We start from the raw sequence: 20,437 nt of genomic DNA, 5'->3' as shown, positions 1-20,437 counted from the left end.
TGGCCTCAAGTGATCTGCCACCCCAGACTCCCAAAGCGCTGGGGATACAAGCGTGAGCCACCGCGCCTGGCCAATTTTAAATTTTTTAATAAATAAATTGCTCTGGCTGTTCTAGATGGATTACAGGGGCAATCAAGAGTGGAAGCAGGTTGTCTAGTTGATCAGCAATATGCTTTTCAGTATCTGTTTCCCAAGTCTAGGTGGAAGCCAGATTCTTGCTGGAAATGAAGCTTCTCCTTCATGGGAATCCCACATACATCCAAAGAGATCTTATGTCTGGGAGCACAAACTGGGTATGTTAAAGGGCTTGATATTCTCCAGGGTATTTTGTTGTCCAACAAAGCTGGGTAGAGATTTGCACAGGTCCACGGAGCTGCTCAGTAGAGGGAGGGTCCGGAGGAGTGCTATCCAGCAGACTAAAGGCAAGGCACCAGCCCTCTTTGAAGTTATTCACTGGCCCAGCCAGGGAAATCACAAGCACACACACATACCCAACATCAGTTAATGACAAGATGAGAAAGAAAATGTACTTTTAAATTTGATCTTAAAACAATTCACAACTCTCAAAAATTATGCAGAATAAGCCAGGCGTGGTGGCTCACGCCTGTAATCCCAGCACTTTGGGAGGCTGAGGCAGGTGGATCAAAAGGTCAGGAGTTCGAGACCAGCCTGGCCAATATGATGAAACCTCGTCTCTACTAAAAATACAAAAATTAGCTGGGCATGGTAGCACGTGCCTGTAGTCCCAGCTGCTCAGGAGGCTGAGGAAGGAGAATTGCTTGAACCCGGGAGGCAGAGGTTGCAGTGAGCTGAGATGGCACCACTGCACTCCAGCCTGGGCAACACAGCGAGACTCTGTCTCAAAATAAATAAATAAATAAATAAATAAAATTATGCAGAATAAGTAGAGCTATAGTAATAAAAAGAAAACTTTGCAGCTTGAGGAATTAAAGTGTCTCACAAACGGAATGAAATCCCTTAGGAAAGCCTAGTGAAGAAAAATGTCAGCTATTACCCTAACTCTGGGAGGTAAGGGAGACAGCCAGGCGGCAGAGAGGAGCAGCCAGCAGCCCAAGGTCCGGAGAGGCGAATAAAAGGACTCCAGCCGCCTGAGTAAGGGATTACACTTTCCGACTGTTGTGAAAAGAATTCCCCTTTCCTAGCTAATAAAGCCAATTTCTAAGTGAAGCTCAAAACAGCATTGTATGGGAGGCTCCGACTGAGAAGAACAAAGTAAATCCCTGGCAAGGGATTAAGACTTTCCTCTCCCCCAACCACCCTACCCTACTGCCCGCTCTCCTGGAGGCCCAGGAGCCAATCCTCTAAAGAGAATTCTACGAGGGGCAGGGGAAGTGGATGATAATGCTAAAAGACAGAGCACTGAATATTCACTCATCTGAAAATCCCCAAAGACGTTGTTTTCTAAGAAGATGGTCAGAGTAATCCATACTGGCCAACTGATTTAATGTGCCACACTGACAAACCCTTTCCTAAGAATTTATAGCCTCAACTAAAAACAGTTGTTTGGACAAACTGTCAAACTCCTGCAGGGCCCACTTGACATCCGTCTTTGTCAGGTCAGTGAGGAGAATGGCTATTACTTTGAAAAGGCTAAGGGTTTCTTGTTTCCTGCTGCTACCAGGAGATCTACAGAGTAAGCGAAGCCTCCGCGGTTACCACTAGGCAGAACCCAATAGAAGTCCTCGGGAGAGCCGTGTTTAAATTCAGCACTTGCCCAAGGCCGGCCAATCACTTGAGGTCAGGAGTTCCAGACCAGCCTGGCCAACATGGCGAAACCTCGTCTCTACTAAAAATACAAAAAATTAGCCGAGCATGGTGGCGGGCACCTGTAATCCTAGCTACTCGGGAGGCTGAGGCAGGAGAATCGCTTGAACCCCGGAGGGGGAGGTTGCAGTGAGCCAACATTACACCACTGCACTCCAGCCTGGGCGACAGAGCAAGACTCCATCTCAAAAAATTAATTAATTAATTAATTAATTCAGCACTTGCTATTCCATTCCCATCTTCTTGGCTCTTGCCTGGATTTCTGCTACAGCTATCCTGGTGCTCTGCTTGGAATTCAATCCCGTGTTCCTGGCCTCATGAATGTACCCAGCCTCAGCACCAGAATAGTCCTCCTCAACACAGCTTTCACTGGGTCCACTTTGATGAGTTCAGGCAGCAGCGAACGCGGAATGTGATGTGGTGGATCAAGCCCTGAGAACAGAGCCAAAGCTGGGGTGAAGAGAGACAGGTGACCAAGAGACAGACTGCCCGGGGCAGGACAGGAGAGCAAGACTAGAACATAGAGTGCAAGATTACCCGGAAACATGGCGGTCCCGGTAAGAAGTCGGGAAGGCATGAAAATGTGCGGAACTGGCAGCAAGGACGGTGGGAAAGAGCACAGGATTCAAAGGTATTAATAGATCTAGGCTGACATCCTGGCTCTGTCCCTTCTGAACCTCAGTTTTCTTATCTGTAAAATGACACATTAATACCTGCTGCGGTGCACACTGCGTTGTGCTTCCCAGACACCTCCCAGGAATGAAGGACTCAGTCTCCCTCTGCTGAGAGTGCTGTTAGTCCTCTCTGAGGATTGGCTGAAGAAGACTGCCCCACCCAAGGTCACACCTTCTTCCTGGGGCCGCCCACAGCCAATGACTGAACAATAGGAGAGGAACAAATGCCCAGCCCTACCCCCAACGTGGGGCAGCTGCGGGAATCTCCAGCTACTGAATTCCCCCCGGGGTCGGGGAGAAGTGTTGGGGCTGCGTCAGTCCCCTCTTCAGTTCGGCTTCCTGACGCTGCCTTCCAGTGTGGAACGCAGGCGCACGGTTTGCTCTCTGAGTCCGCTTCCTGGGCAGCCCAGCTTGCCACAGCCATCTCATCCAATCATGAGGTTCCGTTAACCTTGTTTTTTTGTTTTGTTTTGTTTTGTTGTTTATTGTTTTTTGTTTTTTTGTTTATTTGTTTGTTTTGAGACAAGGTCTCACTCTGTTACTCAGGCTGGAGTGCAGTGGCACGATCTCAGCTCACTGCAACCTCCACCTCCTGGGTTCAAGTGATTATCATGCCTCAGCCTCCAAAGAAGCTGGAATTACAGGCATGGGCCACCACTCATGTCTAATTTTTGTATTTTTTGGTAGAGACGGTTTCACCATGTTGGTCAGGCTGGTCTGGAACTTCTGACTTCAGGTGATCCGCCCACCTCGGCCTCCCAAAGTACTGGGATTACAGGCGTGAGCCACCAAGCCTGGCCCGTGATTGATAGTAAATGTGAAGCATCCGGCCACAACACGCGGTATAGGCTGAGTATCCCTAACCCGAAAATCCGAAATCCGAAATGTTCCAAAATCGAAAACTTTTTGACAGCCAACATAACACCGCAAGTGGAAAATTCCACACCTGACTTCACATGACAGGTCACAGTGAAAATGCAGGTGCACAACCCAGTTTATTTAACCTACCCAAGGAACAAAGACCCTCCCAGTGCCCTTCAGCTGCACTAGGTGCAGGCTGGACACACCAAGGGCAGGTTCCCCTCAATGATGTCCCACATGGATCCAAGACCTACGTGCATTACTTATTGCAACTTTTTTGCTTATTCTCTGCTCTATGGTATAAAAATATTGAAAGATAACCAAATTATTGAAAGAGAGAAAGTTCTTTTTTACACAAGTCCAATATAAAAAATGCTATGGAATAACAGAATTACAAAGTCATTATTTTTCAACACCTGATGACATAATGAATGTAGGCTCTGAACTTTAATAGCTCCTAAAGCCATTAGATGAAAAGCTGATGAGTAACTTCATAAGGAAGGGGTCACAGCAACAACTCCTGAACTCATTTGCCCATCTTTTTTTTTTTTTAATTTTTGATTCTGGAAACGGTGTCTCTGTTACCCAGGGTACAGTGAAGGGGCATGATCATGGCTCACTGCAGCCTCAAACTCCAAGGCTCAAGCAATCCTCCCACCTTGGCCTCCCAAAGAGCTGGGATTACAGGCATGAGCCACTGTGCCTGGCCAACTGCCCAGTGTTAATATCAGTAAAAGTGAGACAATCAGATGACATTATGTACACACAAGGCAAAAACAGAGTCAAAAGTAATATAAGTAGTTTATTTGGGCCAAGTTTGAGGATTGCAACCTGGAAGCATAAATTCAAATTGCCCTAAATGTACGCTCTGGTTCACAGCAATTACAAGTGGATTTTTAAAGGAAAAAAAGAAGAGGCAGTTTCTAAATTGTTTACCAAGAATTTACAGTAAAATAACTAAGCTAACCAGGCGCGGTGGCTCACGCCTGTAATCCCAGCAATTTGGGAGGCCAAGGCGGGCGGATCATGAGGTCAGGAGATCGAGACCAACCTAGCTAACACGATGAAACCCCATCTCTACTAAAAATACAAAAAATTAGCTGGGCGTGGTGGCACACGCCTGTAGTTTCAGCTACTCGGGAGGCTGAGGCAGGAGAATGGCTTGAATCCGGGAGGCGGAGGTTGCAATGAGCCGAGATCGCACCACTGCACTCCAGCCTGGGTGACAGAGTGAGACTCTGTCTCAAAACAAACAAACAAACAAAAACAACAACAACAACAAAAACAAAATATAAGCTATTGATTGTTGTACGTTGTTTTTGTATCACAAATTCCAGGAACATGAGAATAATGGGTAAGGCACTAGTCAGGAAACTACAGGAAAGAAAAGAAAGAACAAAATATCTTTAAACAATAGGCTGGGCTGGGCATGGTGACTCACACCTGTAACCCCAGCACCTTGGGAGGCCAAGGCAGGCGGATCATGAGGTCAGGAGTTTGAGACCAGCCTTGCCAATGTGGCGAAACCTTGTCTCTACTAAAAATACAAAAATTAGCCAGGTGTAGTGGTGGGCGCCTGTAATCCCAGCTACTCCGGAGGCTGAGGCAGAAGAATTTCACTTGAACCCAGGAGGCGGAGGTTGCAGTGAGCTGAGATTGTGCCATTGCATTCCAGCTGGGCAACACAGCGAGACTCCATCTCAAAAAAAAAAAAAAAAAAAAAAGAGAAAAGAAAAGGAATATTGCAACTACAACTGAACAGAATTATGAATGCCTTGAAGACAATAGAAAGTGCCAACCAGCAGACAGACAAACTGAAGGAGTTTTATGGACAAGCATTATGCAGTTTGGAACGCTATGATGAATACTTAGAGTATACAGAGATCTCGCCTGAAACTCCCAAGATGATTATGATAAGGAGAGGAAAACAAACTTTTCAGCAGTTGTTACTCCTCAAAGCAATTGGAAAAAAGTGGTTCCAGAGAACTTGGGTCTCCAAGAAGGCGCACATGAGCTATGCTACAACACTGCACATGCGCTGATTGGACAAGGCCAGCTGAACCAGGCCACGAAAATCCTACAAAAAGCTGAAGATCTTTGCCGCTGTTCACGATCAGAAGACTGTGATGGGACTGAGAAAGACCCACAGGCAGGACTGGCCATCATTCATGGTCAGATGGCCTATATTCTGCAGCTTCAAGGTCGAACAGAGGAGGCTTTGCAACTTTACAATCAAATAATAAAACTGAAACCAACAGATGTGGGATTACTAGCTGTAATTGCAAACGACATCATTACCATTAACAAGGACCAAAATATCTTTGACTCCAAGAAGAAGGTGAAATTAATCAATGCAAAAAGAGTGGAGTTTGAGCTTTCCAAGAAACAACTACAAGCTATAGAATTTAACAAAGCTTTACTTGCTACGTACACAAACCAGGCCAATTAATGCTGCAAAATATCCGCCAGTTTATAGTCCCAAAGTCCCGAGCATCTCCCACCTGTGTTAATCCAAGCTGCCCAGGTTTGCCTGGAAAGCAGCACACAAAAACAACAGAGCTGCTTCAGAAATTTTCAGATCAACATCCAGAAAATGCAGCTGAAATTAAGCTGACCATGGCACAGTTGAAAATTTCTCAAGGTAATATTTCTAAGCATGTCTAATATTGAGAAGCATAGAGAAGTTAAAGCAGAAACCAGGCATGGTGTCTGCATTCGTGATCATGTATAGCCATGAAGAAGATATTGATAGTGCCATTGAGGTCTTCACACAAACTATCCAGTGGTGTCAAAACCATCGGCCCAAATCTCCTGCTCATTTGTCCTTGATAAGAGAAGCTGCAAACTTCAAACTCAAATATAGACGGAAGAAGGAAGCAATTAGTGACCTAGAACAACAATGGAAACAAAACCCAAAAGATTTTCACACCCTGACACAGCTTATTTCTGCTTACTCACTTGTAGATCCAGAGAAAGACAAAGCTCTTTGTGAACACTTGTCATTATCAGATAGCGCGTTCTAAAAGTAGATGTCAAGGCTCTTGAAAATTCTCCTGGTGCTACGTACATTTGGAAGAAGGGTGGCAAATTTACTGGAGATAGTCAACGAAAGGAGCAAGGGTGGGGAAATTTGAAAAAGAAGAAAAAGATGGGAAAATTGCCTAAGAATTATGACCCAAAAGTTACCCCAGATCCAGAAAGATGGCTACCAATGCAAGAACATTAAGAACGTTCTTATTACCGGGGAAGAAAGAAGGTTAGTAAAAAGAAAGATCAGATTGGAAAAGGGATCCAGGGAGCAACTGCAGGAGCTTCATCAGAACTGGATGCCAGAAAAACTGTGAGCATCCCACCCACCTCCCCAAGACCTGGCAGTGCAGCGACACTATCTGCCTCTGCAAGTAACATCATACCCCCAAGACAAAGAAACCTGCAGGCGTTCCAGCAACAAAAAAGAAACAGCAACAGAAAAAGAAGAAAGGTGGAAAAGGAAAAGGTAGCTGGTGATGAGAATACTCTTGTTGCAGGCTATTTTTTAAACTAGTCTCAGGAATATAATTTTAAACTAGTCTAAGAATATAATAAAGGTAACACACCAAGAAGCAAAAAAAAAAAAAAAAAAAAAAGAGAGGCCACAGTGCACTATGAATGAGCCACTGCACTCCAGCCTGGGCAACAGAGAGAGATTCCATCTAAGAAAAAAGTTCATTTAAGTTTTATAGGAAAATCACTGAAGGTTCAAAGGACAAACTATTCACTCAAAAGGAAATGATCTCACAAGGCTTAAATGTCTTTTAATCTAATCCAATGCTGGCTAACAGACTCAAATGTGGTGTGACTATTTTTAATTATAGGCTTGATTTCTCCCTAAAATCAGAGAAAATATGGTTGGAGTCCATAGGGGATGGAGAAAGAAGGGATAAAAGATGAGGCAGGCAAATGCCAGGTCATGGAAGGCTCTTATATCATCCCCAAATATTTGGAACAGGGGCCACAGGAAAAAAAAAAAAACCCAAAAAATGACATGATCATTCTGACAGCCATTTTAGAAAAATGACTCTGTCAGGGCCAGGCGTGGTGGCTCACGTCTGTAATCCCAGCACTTTGGGAGGCTGAGGTGGGCAGATCACATGAGGTCAGGAGTTCAAGACCAGCCTGGCCAACATGAGAAAATCCTATCTCTACTAAAAATACAAAAATTAGCTGGGCATAGTGGTGGGTGCCTGTAATCCCAGCTGCTTGGGAGGCTGAGGCAGGAGAATTGCTTGAACCTGGAGGCGGAGGTTGCAGTGAGCTGAGATCACACCACTGCACTCCAGCCTGGGGCCACAGAGTGAGACCTTGTCTCAAAAAAAAAAAAAAAAAAAAAAAAAGAAAGAAAAAGAAAAGAAAAGAAAAATGACTGTCAGGAATATGGAGGATATATTAAAGTGCAGAAATAATTAGGGCAAGAAGACCACTTAAAAGAATAATCCAGATTTTGTTAAATAATTGTATGTGCAAAGACAAGAAGACAGGAGTCTCTCATCTTTCTGGTTTAAGATCCTAGGTGTATGGGGAAGTCCCCAAACAAGGAAGGGAGAAAGGCAGGGTCACCTAGGGATGCAGAGCTTGGTCACAGAAGCCTGCCTTGGATCCCAGGGCTGCCACTCCCAGCTGCCAGACCTTGGGTTTGCGGGGGAGTTCCTTTTTTCTTCTTCTTTTTAACACATTATAGCAGCCAGATCAACTTCATCATTTACAAATGGTTGTCCTAAGGATTACTTGAGGAAATGCATGTAAAAACACTGAAAATACTGCCTGGAATCTAGTAAGCTTATAGAATCATTGTCTGTTAGTCTTGTCACCATGCAACATAAAAGAGGAACCCGGAGGAGAAGATAAAGAGTTCTGTTTAAGGGCATGTTAGGTTTCAAATAACCTCAGGTCTTCAGGGACCTCCCAGAAAGGATGTCCAGGGAGTAGTTTGCTATCAGGGTCTAGCTCAGGAGAAAGATGTGGCGCTGGGGTGTTAATCTGGGAGTTAGCATGCAGTTGAAAGCTCATGTGAGGGGAGGGAATTACCGAGGAAACACCATGGAATCCAGCATCAGCAGTGGAAGTGGAGTCTAGGGGAGAGACTTAGGGCTGAGGTCTCCTACACTGAGGTCAAGGAAGCAAGTGAGCCTAGCCTGGAGTCTACTCTCCTGGAGTTTGAGCTGCCAAGAGGGATGGTGCCATGAAATAGAAGACCTAACAAAAGCTAAGTGCATCACTGACTATGAGGGAATAACCAGAGAGATGACCTGGGGAAGGAAAAAAGGGAAGAAAATGCCAAAAGGTTTTCTCCTCCAGATGAAGATCTAGAAGCAGCAGGGAACAACGAGGATATTGAACCAGACCCTCCAGTTAGCGCATTTTTCACACAGGTTATAATACAATTGATTGGATGACATTCTCATCCTGAGAATTTCCTGATTACCATAATTACATCTCATCCTTTCATCTTTTTAATTGGCCATTTACAAACCACTTTCAGGGGTACAGGGCCACATAATCAAACCTAACTAATGTTGACGAATAAATAAAATGTTTCTTTCATATCTAATAATACGTAGCCTGTCCTAGAACTACAACCCTGCTTTTAATTGACTGACATTTAAAACCCTGAATTTTTATTTCTTTATACAAAAAAGAGAACTTTGAGACAGTCCCTAAGGAGGCAATTCGTTTTCACACGTTCTTAAAACATATTCCACACTCCCTTCGCTTTCCGCCCTCCTGCCTCCTCAGATCTCGTTTCTTCGGCTACGAATCTCGCGAGAAGTCAAGTTCTCATGAGTTCTCCCAGAATCCACCGCTCTTCCTCTTTCCCTAAGCATCCTGAGGTGAGTGTTTCTCCTGCGTTACTCCGAGGGCTGAATCCTCCTGCCATCGCCGCCATCCTGGCTTCGGGGGCGCTGGCCTCCAGGCCCCCGGGAGGAGAACTCCTAGGGCTACTAAATTCTCGCTGGAGGCGGTGGTTTCTTATGCGGGAGGACGTGGCGGAGGGCCTGACTTTGGGAGCCGGGGTCGGTCGGCCTCTGAGGTCCGCAGAGGGACGTGATGGGCGGGAATGGGGACGACCGGGCTCCTCCACTGGTGGGGGCGCCGGCCCGCCGTGGGGTGCGGGCCGCCTGTGGTCCGTGCGGACTCCGGAGGTCCAGTGTCTAGTGGTGAGTGGTGGCCGCAACGAGAAAAAAGTTTTGGGGGAAATAAAGTCGGGTGGAGGCGTTAAACGTTACTACAAGAGTGTTGCGTACCGGAGGGCTCTTAACATGGGTCATAGCCCGAAGGTGTTGAGAGAGACGGCATTACCTGCAGCCCTGACAGTAAAGGGGTTTCTGTAGAGCGGGAGGGAGGAGGTGTAGAGGGTTGTAGTTGAGTTGTGCCATGCGGATGCGTCGAGTCATTTTACATCTGGAAGATCCAGCATTGGATTGAAACAGGCTGTATTTTCTTCCAAAGGGTAGACTGGATTGGTGAGGCCCGTGTGGCTACTTCTGTGGAAACAGTGCTGTAGTTATTGGCAGATAAAAGAGAAAGCAAGCCCTTGGTGGGGGAAAGGATGGCTGCGATGATGGCATTTCTTAGGACACCTTTGGATTAATAATGAAAACAAATACTCTCTGAGCAGCTGTTCGAATCATCTGATATTTATACTGAATGAGTTACTGTAAGTACGTATTGACAGAATTACACTGTACTTTCCTCTAGGTCATCTGTGAAAATGGTTCGCTATTCACTTGACCCGGAGAACCCCACGAAATGTAAGTGGACAGGAGGTAGATACCTATTTCCTACTTGGGAGTTGGCATAAGATACCAAAAATTAACCAAAACGTTTTATTTTCTAGCATGCAAATCAAGAGGTTCCAATCTTCGTGTTCACTTTAAGGTATGCGATTCATAGTTGTGATCCAACGGTTCCTCATGTTCCACTCAAAAAAGGTAGCTGCAGTGATGACTTTCTTAGGACACCTTTGGATTTACCGTGAAAATTAATAAATTCTGAGCAGCCACCTTATATTTAGGCATTGATGATCAGGGTGTAAGGATGTAGCGTTTGTGAAATTGAGTAGAAGTACCAGAAAACCATTTGAAAACCTAGTGTGCAGATCAAGATGGGGCATTTAAATTGTAATTACATGATGATGGAATTTAAACATTTTATAGTGAATAAATGGAGTTTTGGCGTTTTCTCTAGCTTCAACGAAGTTTCCTTGCTTTTCGTCACAAGTTTTTTTAATTGCCTTGCCCCCAAAGAATAGAAATAACTTGACATTTTGAAAAGCTGAAAATTTAACGTTTACTTTAAAAATTAAAGCTTTGATCTAGTTAACCAACACTTTATTCTTCATACTTAGAACACTCGTGAAACTGCTCAGGCCATCAAGGGTATGCATATACGAAAAGCCACGAAGTATCTGAAAGACGTCACTTTACAGAAACAGTGTGTACCATTCCGACGTTACAATGGTGGAGTTGGCAGGTGTGCGCAGGTGAGAATTCTTAGTTGCCATTTGAAAAGACAGATTTTAATGGAAAAGTGATGGGATAGGATAAGAATGGCTAAGATCTGTGCTGATGAACCTATTTCTGGTTGCTGTAATGACAGGACACCTTGGATTGATGGTGAAATAAACCATATCCTAAGAAACATTGATATCAGATAAAATAAATTCATCTTGGCTGTAATGTTAATTTAAATCAAGGAAAATGACTCATCATCTCCATTTTCTTTCAGGCCAAGCAGTGGGGCTGGACACAAGGTCGGTGGCCCAAAAAGAGTGCTGAATTTTTGCTGCACATGCTTAAAAACGCAGAGAGTAATGCTGAACTTAAGGTACCCAAACCATTAACATCCTGTGCAACTTGGGTGGTTGTTTAATTAATGTTGGCTGTTCAGATTTATGTCCTTGATTTTCTTGTTTTCAGTAATTAAGTCATTTAGGATTTTTTAAATTTCTACCTCCAGTTTCCACATAACGAAACTATTTCCTTTTATTTTTTTTTTTAGTCCCTTTATGGCAAAATTCTGTGAAGATCCAGAAGCGTGCTCTGTGGTCTCTTTAAGCCTAACACTTAGTATTTCTAGTTTTCTGCTGTCTTTTTACACTGGAGGTAGTTTACCAGGGGCTTTTACAACCCTTTTTGTGCCATACACCTTTGGTAGTATGATTAATTATCAAAATGATTGCCTTAGCAGTGATTAAAGTGGTTATTACCCATTAGCCTTTTGCATTTGAAGGTCTGGGCCTGAACTGGAATTAGTTTAGGTCTGTATGGCTCCAAACCTTCTAAGCCATGCTGAGAAATTTTATCATCAAGACTTCAAATTGGGTTCTTCCTTACCCCTCAGCTCTCCACCCATCTAAGGATCTTTGGGAAGGCCACTCAGACAAAATGTATAGCACACTGAGTTTGGTGGCAATTTAGACACGTAAAGGTGAAGGCAGACAACTGCTTAAAAAAATGCGGTTTGCAGAATAAAAGGATTGCCTTTCAAAAATGATTTCATTGAGGCAGGACTTTGGATCAAGCCTGGGAATTCATATTTAGCAATGATAGTTTGTGGTGTTTTACTAATTAAGGATGTTCCTGGTTTCATTCTCCTTCCGTTCTTCCCCAGGGTTTAGATGTAGATTCTCTGGTCATTGAGCATATCCAAGTGAACAAAGCACCTAAGATGCGCCGCCGGACCTACAGAGCTCATGGTCGGATTAACCCATACATGAGCTCTCCCTGCCACATTGAGATGATCCTTACAGAAAAGGAACAGATTGTTCCTAAACCAGAAGAGGAGGTTGCCCAGAAGAAAAAGGTAAATTAGTAGTTGCTCAGTTTTGTTTGTGATAGTAGAAAGATTTGTGGTTGCTGTGATGACTATCTTAGGACACCTTTGGAATAACTATGAAAGAAAACTATTCTGAGCAACCCTTTCACCTGTCTTATTTTGGCTTTTGTAAGTTTGTTTCTTGACTAATAATAAATGGTAAGTTTTCTGTAATCCCAGCACTTTGGGAGGCCGAGGCGGGTGGATCACAAGATCAGGAGATCAAGACCATCCTGGCTAACACAGTGAAACCCCGTCTCTACTAAAAATACAAAAGAAATTAGCTGCGCGTGGTGGCGGGCGCCTGTAGTCTCAGCTCCTCAGGAGGCTGAGGCAGGAGAATGGTGTGAACCCGGGAGGAGGAACTTGCAGTGAGCCGAAATCGCGCCACTGCACTCTCGCCTAGGTGACAGAGCGAGATGCCATCAATGATAGTTTTATATTCAGTACCTCAGGCCCATATGATCATCTGCTGATGGCCCCACTTAGATGTACATAGCCACTTCAAAATGGGCCCTCTCCCCAAATCTAAGAAGCTTGTTTTCAGTAATTGATCACATTCAGTTCTTTTAAGTCAAGAACCTGAGTGATTCTGTACACTTCTCTTTACATCTAACGAACTTAAAGTTCTGCTGATTTCTACCATTTAAGTATTTTTCCCCCTTAGTCCTTAACGACTAGGTTTCCTGCCTACAGAATAATAAGCTGAAGTCCTCCAAGATGTACTGTGGTTTTTTCCAAGAAACTTAACACATTTTTCTTTCCCCAGATATCCCAGAAGAAACTGAAGAAACAAAAACTTATGGCACGGGAGTAAATTCAGTATTAAAATAAATGTAATTAAAAGGAAAAGAATGTTGGTTGTCTTTATTAGTGAACATATTTCAAGTGTCCTTACAAGATGGGTCAAATGAGGATTTTTTAGGATTAGAACTAGAAACACAGATTGTTTACCCTACACCATTAAAAACCATTTTCATGGTTGGGCACAGTGGCTCATTTCTATAGTCCCAGCACTTTGGGAGGTGGAGGCTGACTGCTTGAGCCCAGGAGTTCAAGCCCGGCCGGGGCAACATGACAGAACCCTGTCTCTCTTAAAAAAAAAAAAATTAAGTGTGGTGTCACTTCCATGTAGTCCCAGCTAATTGGGGGGCTGAGGTGAGAGGCTGCAGTGAGCACTACTGCACCCTAACGTGGGCAAGACAGAACAAGACCCTGTCTCAAAAAAGTTTCATTATCCCAAAAGGAATTTGCAGCGGTTTTCTTTGCAGAATAATCCAGTATGTGAATATACGAGTTGATCATCCCCAGTTGGAAATGGCTCCATTGAGCATTGCCTTTGAGTATGATAACAGCACTCAGGCTCAGGTTTTGAAGCTTTTTTAGGTTGATGTTCAACCTGTATTTCGTCAGTTGATAAACGGGTTTTGTTTTTGCTGTTAGAAACGATGCCACTGTGAACGTTTGTGTGCAGATTTTTGTGTTTTCATTTCTCGAGTATATACTAGAGTAGGATTGCAAAAAGGCTGCACGTTACATTACCACGAGCGGTTTATGAGGGTCCCAGTTCCCACGCATCCTCGCCAACATGTACTGACATCCTAGCGAGTGTCAGTACTTTTCGTTTATAAAAGTGATGTAACTGCTGCTTTTAAGCAACTGACGTTTGTAAAGTTGGCCTTAATGTTAGTTTGTTCTGCCCTTGAATTTAAGAAACCAGCAAAACTAATAGCTTATCCACAGTTGCCTCAACGGCCTAGCTGCCACCTTCCCTGTGGGTGCCGCGCCGTTTGCACGGGCGTCATCCTTTACCGAGACTGTTATGAATTTTAATCCTGCGTTCTGGGTCTGGGAGTAGTCAGGTCAGGCTTTCTTCCCGCAGCGGAGCTTTGAGTTGAACACCTGGGACGCGCAGGACTTGCGCGCTACCTGCAGGCCGCAGAGCCGGAAGCCTCGCCACATCCCCGTGGGCAACACTGCTGCGTGCTGTGCGTCCCCGGGCTGACGCAGGCGCGCCTTTGTCGTCTCCGTTGAAGGCGCCCATTGGCTCGGCTGCGGATCGTCCCTCCCTCCGGAAGTGCGGACATTGTCAGCTGCGTTTCCGCGGTCGCGGGTGAGTGTGTCCGGGCTAGCGGCCTGGGTTGGGCTTTGTAGCTGCTCTGCAGGCCCAGCCCGGGCCGCGCTCGCAGAGTCCTAGCCGGTGCGCGGCCTCCTGCCTCCTCCCTCCTCCGCGGTGCCCGCCTTCGCTCTCAGGGTACCTTCCTTCCGCAAGCGCGCTCCTCCGCCCTCCCCTCCCCTCTGTCTGTATTCTTTGTCCATCACCGGCGCCCTCGGTGCTTGCATTTGCCTCTCCGATACTTTATATTGATTTTGTTCTTTTCCGTGGCCAAGTATCGGTTTCACATCCCTTCTATGACCTTCACCGTTAGGCCTCTGTTCTAGTCTCTTTTCAATCATTGTCATTGATTCAACCTGTCCCCGCTCCCTCTGTCTCCACTAAGATGGCATGCTTAACTGGATGACTTGGAGGAAGGTGGCTTTCCCTATTATGCCTTCCCTATTCCGGATGGAGCCTCAGACTTTAACTGTCTACTCTATTGTCTGGACTTAAGTCGAGTGAAAGAAGATTCCTCTGCAACAGCTTTAATCCGTTTTGCTCGCTTTGTTGGCTTGGAGCAAATAATTAAAATAATAATATCTCGTAGCCACCTTCTAGACTTTTCTGACCCAGTTTCCACATGTGTGAAGTAAAATATCTTACCGAAGAATTATTATGAAGATTAAAATATAAGATAACAAATAGGCTTCATTCTGAAGAGAGCTAAAAAGTCTCTTAAAAGCCATAATTGTGGCATAAGTGATTAGTAGTATTTGTTCTTGAGAGTTTATGTACACTGTAATGTGTGCGAACTTACTTAAAACACAACTGCAGAAGTAAAAATGAATCTTTGTGTTGGAGGGCCTGTTAGTCACTAAACTAGTACTGGTAGCATTGCCAGTTGTTTTGAAGGGATTTAGTTGGTTTGAAAAGTTTGGTAAAAACATGACCATTGTGTTTTTGGAAGAAGAAAAGGCAAGAGCGTTGAGGAAAACCAGAACTGGAAATAATGGTCTTAGGAGCTCTAGTTACCAGTTACCTCTGTGAGAACTTTGGACAGGTTACAAACTTTTGGATTTTTTTCTTTTCTTTTTTTTTTTTTTTTTAAATCTTGAGACAGGGTCTGCCTCTGTGGCCCAGGCTGGAGTCCAGTGGGCCATCATAGCTCACGGCAGCTTCGGCTTTCCTGGGTGCAAGCGGTTCTCTCCTTCCTCAGCTCCCCAAGTAGCTGGGACTACAGGCACGTGCCACCACACCTGGCTAATTATTAAAAAAAAAAAAAAAAAAATTAGGCCAGGTTCCGGTAATCCCAGCACTTTGGGAGGCCTAGGCGGGAGGATCACTTGAGCTCAGGACTTCAAGATCAGCATGGGCAACACAGTGAGACCTCATCTCTACTAAAAATTAAAAAATTAGTCGGGCATCGTGGCGCAGGCCTGTGGTCCTACCTACTCAGGAGGCTGAGGAAGGGGGATAGCTTGTGTCGGGGAAGTCAAGGCTGCAATGAACTCTGAACACAAGTGGTGTGTTTGAGCCACTGCACTTTAGCCTGAGCAACAGAGCAAGACCCCGTCTCAAAAAAATAAATAAATAAAATCACTATTGCCCAGGCAATTGATTTTTTTTTTTTTTCTGAGACGGAGTTTTGCTCTTGTCACGCAGGCTGGAGTGCAATGGCACGATTGCTCACTGCAACCTCCGCCTCCCAGGTTCAAGCAATTCTTCTGCCTCAGCCTCCCCAGTAGCTGGGACTGCAGGTGCCCACCACCACGCCCGGCTAATTTTTGTGTTTTTAGTAGAGACAGGGTTTTGCCATGTTGGCCAGGCTGGTTTGGAACTCCTGACCTCAGATGATCTGCCCCCTCGGCCTCCCAAGGTGCTGGGATTACAGGCGTGAGCCACCGCGCCCAGCCTCAATTTACATTTTTGTTTATAGCTCTTGCTTGTAATTCATTTCAAAGACACATTCAGATTGGATTATCTATACCACTGTTTACCTGTATTGTGAATAATTTTAAAATGCCTAAGCATAGATGGTGCTGACTCATTTGCCCCCAGATGCTACTTAATTTGCAATATTTTGAAAATAAGAAATCTTTTTTTTTTGAGACGGAGTTTTGCTCTGTCACCCAGGCTGGAGTGCAGTGGCACGATCTTGGCTCACCGCAACCTCTGCTTCCCGGCTTCAAGCAATTCTCCTTCCTCAGCCTCCCGAGTAGCTGGGATTACAGGCGTGCACCACCATGCCTGGCTAATTTTGTATTTTTAGTAGAGACAGGGTTTCACCATGTTGTTTAGGCTGGTCTTGAACACCTGACCTCAGGTGATCTGCCTGCCTCAGCCTCCCAAAGAGCTGGGATTACAGGCATGAGCCACCACGCCCGGCCCATTTTTTAAACTCTAAATAGAGATAGTAGCAAAGGTACCCAACCTCACTGATTGTTTGAGGATTAAATGAGTTAATATATGTAAACTGTCTAGCACCTACCAAATGTTGTTTTTCCTTTATTATCAAATTCATGATTAGGGAGCAGTGATTGGAAGTTTGGAAGCAGGCACCTCATTATTATTCATGCCTACCACCTATTATTTCTTTATTTTGAAATGGAGTCTTGCTCTGTCACCCAGGCTGGAATGCAGTGGTGGGATCTCCGCTCACTGCAGCCTCTGCCTCCTGGGTTCAAGCAGTTCTCCTGCCTCAGCCTCCTGGGTAGCTGGGATTACAGGTGCACGCCACTACGTCTGGCTGATTTTTGTATTTTTAATAGAGACAGGGTTTCACCATGTTTGCCAGGTTGGTCTCGAACTCTGACGTCATGATCCGTCCACCTCGGCCTCCCAAAGTGCTGGGACTACAGGCATGAGCCACTGCACGTGGCCTATTTCTTTACATTGTAGATAGCAGCTTTTTATTTAATAAAGTCTTTTTTTTTTTTTTTTTTTTTAGCAAATATAATAGTATGTTTAAGTTTTTCCTACACTGTAGAAAGTCCTTTCAAATATATATATATAATTATTATTATTTTTTTCTTTGAGACAAAGTCTCTCTGTGTCATCCAGGCTGGAGAGCAGTGGCGTGAACACGGCTCACTGCAGCCTCAACCTCCTGGGCTCTAGTGATCCTCCTGTCCAAGCCACTTATGTAGCTGGGACCACAGGAGTACATCACCATGCCCAGCTGATTTTTTGATCTTGTAGAGACAAGGTCTCACTTTGTTGTGCAAGCTGGTTTCAAACTCCTGGGCTCAAGCTATCCTCTTGCCTCCCAAAGTGCTAGGATTACAGGCGTGAGCCACCACATCTATCCCCTTTCAGATATCTTAATCTTGGTAAATTCTTTCAGTTACTAATCTGTGATGAACTAATTTTTTTCTTCATATATATCAACAGTTGAGGAGCTCAAGCTCGGGAAAATGGTGTGCATTCCTTGTATCGTCATTCCAGTTCTGCTCTGGATCTACAAAAAATTCCTGGAGCCATACATATACCCTCTGGTTTCCCCCTTCGTTAGTCGTATATGGCCTAAGAAAGCAATACAAGAATCCAATGATACAAACAAAGGCAAAGTGGACTGTAAGGTAAGAAAATTCACATGCCTTGAATAAGAGCAGTGAAAGGGGGTGGTACTTGGGTGAAACACTTAGATTTTGGAAAGACAAGTTTTAGAACCAGAAGCTTCAATAGTTTGTCTAACATTTGGCTTAAATTAAAGTTTTAAAGTAGGCCTCTGACTAATGCATTTGCCCTTTGGCCAAAATGATAACCAGTATTTTCCGACTGATAAGTGTAATGGTAAATAGCTAATGGATGAGGAGAGATTATACTAATACAAACCAGTTTCACTGATTGATAACTTTGGTAAGAGATTTAATTAGAAGGATCATAGAGATTTAAAAAAAAAAAAACAATTTTTAAAAAAATGAGTGGACAACTCTGTTGTCTTTAGAATTGGTGCTTTTTTAGATTCAACTTTGTACTCAGCTGCACTAATTTAGCCATCCTGCCCATTTCTGGAAGCAAAATGTTTTCACTCTGAAGCTTGTTGTCTGTTTTTAAAGAGAATGTTTCTTGAGCCGGGTGTGGTAGCTCACACCCCAGCACTTTGGGAGGTCAAGATGGGTTGATCACCTGAGGTCAGGAGTTTGAGACCAGCCTGACCAACATGGTGAAATCCTGTTTCTACTAAAAATACCAAACTTAGTGAGGCACAGTGGTGGGCGCCTGTAATCTCAGCTACTCAGGAGGCTGAGGCGGGAGAATCGCTTGAACCTGGGTGGCGGAGGTTTCAGTGAGCCGAGATCACATCATTGCACTCTAGCCTGGGCAACAAGAACGAAACTCCATCTCAAAAAAAAAAAAAGAAGAGAATGTTTCTTAATATCTTTTTGTTGTAATAATTTCTTTCTTTCTTTTTTTTTCTTTTCTTTTCTTTTTGAGATGAAGTCTCCCTCTGTCACCAGGCTAGAGTGCAGTGGCACAATCTCGGCTCACCACAAATTCCGCCTCCCAGGTTCAAACGATTCTCCTGCCTCAGCCTCCTGAGTAGCTGGGATTACAGGCACATGCCACCACACCCAGCTAATTTTTGTATTTTTAGTAGAGACGGGGTTTCACCATGTTAGCCAGGATAGTCTCGATGTCCTGACCTCGTGATCTGCCTGCCTCAGCCTCCCAAAGTGCTGGGATTACAGGCGTAAGCCACCGCACCCGGCTTGTTATAATAATTTCTAAAATGTTTTTTCATTTTAGGGTGCAGACATGAATGGATTACCAACAAAAGGACCAACAGAAATCTCTGATAAGAAGAAAGACTAAAGCAATTTTCCTAAAGGACCTCATCATTTAAAAAATGGACCTGATAATTTGAAGCATCTTCCTTGTGATTGTCTCTGACCTTTTTATCTGAGACCAGAATTCAGGATAGGAGTCTAGATATTTACCTGATACTAATCAGGAAATACATGATATTTGTATTTAAAATGTAGTTAGTTATATTTAATGACCTCATTCCTAAGTTCCTTTTTCGTTAATGTAGCTTTCATTTCTGTTATTGCTGTTTGAATAATATGGTTAAATAGAAGGTTTGTGCCAGTAGACATTATGTTACTAAATCAGCACTTTGAAATCTTTGGTTCTCTAATTCATATGAATTTGCCGTTTGCTGTAATTTCTTTGGGCTCTTCTAATTTGAGTGGAGTACGATTTTATTGTGAAACAGTCCAGTGAAACTGTGCAGGGAAATGAAGGTAGAATTTTGGGAGGTAATAATGATGTGAAACATAAAGATTTAATAATTACTGTCCAACACAGTAGAGCAGCTTGTCCACAAATACAGTAATTACTATTTATTGCTCTAAGGAAGATAAAAAAAAGATAGGGAAAAGGGGGAAACTTCTTTGAAAAACGAAACATCTTTTATATAAATGTCTAATTATAAAATTTTAATCCTTACTGCATTTCTTCGGTTCCTACAAATGTATTAAACATTCAGTTTAACTGGTAGTTCATTTTCTTTTAAAGTCTATTGAAATATTCAAAAGGGAAATTTTTCACCACATCAGAAGGCAGAATTTGGATGTTGTGATGGCATCTGTATAGTGATGGGACAACAGTTACCATTGTTGCATAACAAGACACTCCAAAATTTAGTGGTTTTCAGCAGCAGTGACTCGACTGGGCAGTTCTTTGCTGTTCTGGGCTCACTCATGGCTGGCTGGGCCTGGGCTGCTATATGATTTTTATCTTGGGCTTTGAAAATTCAGTGTAGGGACCTATAAATATTCAAAGATGATGAGATGCATCCTTATATATTTTTTGTATTCCCTCTGAAGCTGGGAAAGATTAAAAGGAACTCTTGCCCTTGGGTTGCTAATGAAGTCTGGGTCCTAACTCAGGCTCTATTAAGTTCTGTGGCTGGTCAAGTCATTGATTTACCTTGGACTTTATTTGATATAAATCATATAAATCAGCAGGTCTCAGCTTTTCTGTCCAAAGCCACCTGAGGGATGAGATAAATTCTCATTAGCAAATAAACTTTTTTAAGGTATAAATACTATTATAAAAACATATTTATAGTAAAACAATGCAAGAGCATCCTAAATGAAAAGCGAATGTTTTTTCTCAACTCTCATTCCCTTATTCCAGTTCCACAGAGGTAACCAATTGG

General features: G+C 43.8%; 2 protein-coding genes, 1 long non-coding RNA gene, 3 other non-coding genes and 1 pseudogene across 9 annotated transcripts in view; 6 read left to right on the top strand and 1 right to left on the bottom strand.

Annotated features, from left to right (window-relative positions):
* Positions 1-2,617, bottom strand: part of LOC103892986 (uncharacterized) — a 32,649-nt gene extending 30,032 nt beyond the window's left edge. The window contains exon 1 of one of the 2 annotated variants that reach the window (XR_008515938.2): positions 2,499-2,617. This is a non-coding gene — a long non-coding RNA (uncharacterized LOC103892986). The remainder of the gene's footprint in view (positions 1-2,498) is intronic. The other variant, XR_008515937.2, reaches the window with a different exon arrangement.
* Positions 2,618-2,683: 66 nt separating this feature from the next.
* On the top strand, positions 2,684-6,827 carry LOC103892987 (signal recognition particle subunit SRP72-like; annotated as a pseudogene).
* Positions 6,828-9,116: 2,289 nt separating this feature from the next.
* RPL17 (ribosomal protein L17) lies at positions 9,117-13,028 on the top strand. Of its 2 annotated transcripts, none has more exons than XM_024236009.3 (7): positions 9,117-9,187; positions 10,056-10,108; positions 10,195-10,235; positions 10,705-10,839; positions 11,085-11,183; positions 11,970-12,161; positions 12,943-13,028. In XM_024236009.3, the coding sequence occupies exons 2-7, from the start codon at positions 10,069-10,071 to the stop codon at positions 12,988-12,990; spliced, it is 555 nt and encodes a 184-aa protein (XP_024091777.1). In that variant the 5' UTR covers positions 9,117-9,187; positions 10,056-10,068; the 3' UTR covers positions 12,991-13,028. The 2 variants fall into 2 exon arrangements, with proteins under 2 accessions (XP_024091777.1, XP_024091776.1); XM_024236008.2 differs by having other exon boundaries at positions 9,181-9,387.
* LOC112129994 (small nucleolar RNA SNORD58) lies at positions 9,911-9,976 on the top strand. Its single transcript, XR_002912317.2, has one exon. It is a non-coding gene; the product is annotated as a small nucleolar RNA SNORD58 (small nucleolar RNA).
* Positions 10,293-10,357, top strand: LOC112129992 (small nucleolar RNA SNORD58). Its single transcript, XR_002912315.1, has one exon. It is a non-coding gene; the product is annotated as a small nucleolar RNA SNORD58 (small nucleolar RNA).
* On the top strand, positions 12,212-12,275 carry LOC112129993 (small nucleolar RNA SNORD58). The gene has a single exon (XR_002912316.1). It is a non-coding gene; the product is annotated as a small nucleolar RNA SNORD58 (small nucleolar RNA).
* Positions 13,029-14,182: 1,154 nt separating the features above from the next.
* C17H18orf32 (chromosome 17 C18orf32 homolog) lies at positions 14,183-19,767 on the top strand. 2 transcript variants are annotated; one of them, XM_009252368.3, is made up of 3 exons: positions 14,183-14,286; positions 17,662-17,849; positions 19,021-19,767. In XM_009252368.3, exons 2-3 carry the CDS (start codon positions 17,685-17,687, stop codon positions 19,084-19,086), a joined length of 231 nt encoding a protein of 76 aa, XP_009250643.1. In that variant the 5' UTR covers positions 14,183-14,286; positions 17,662-17,684; the 3' UTR covers positions 19,087-19,767. The 2 variants fall into 2 exon arrangements, with proteins under 2 accessions (XP_009250643.1, XP_009250642.1); XM_009252367.3 differs by having other exon boundaries at positions 14,240-14,427.
* The last annotated feature ends 670 nt before the right edge of the window (positions 19,768-20,437 follow it).

The sequence above is a fragment of the Pongo abelii genome, chromosome 17, assembly GCF_028885655.2.
Source record: "Pongo abelii isolate AG06213 chromosome 17, NHGRI_mPonAbe1-v2.0_pri, whole genome shotgun sequence".
In the NCBI taxonomy this organism is placed as follows: Eukaryota; Metazoa; Chordata; class Mammalia; order Primates; family Hominidae; genus Pongo; species Pongo abelii.
Note: the sequence above shows the minus strand (reverse complement) of the source record. Positions and strands in the feature narration are given on the sequence as shown.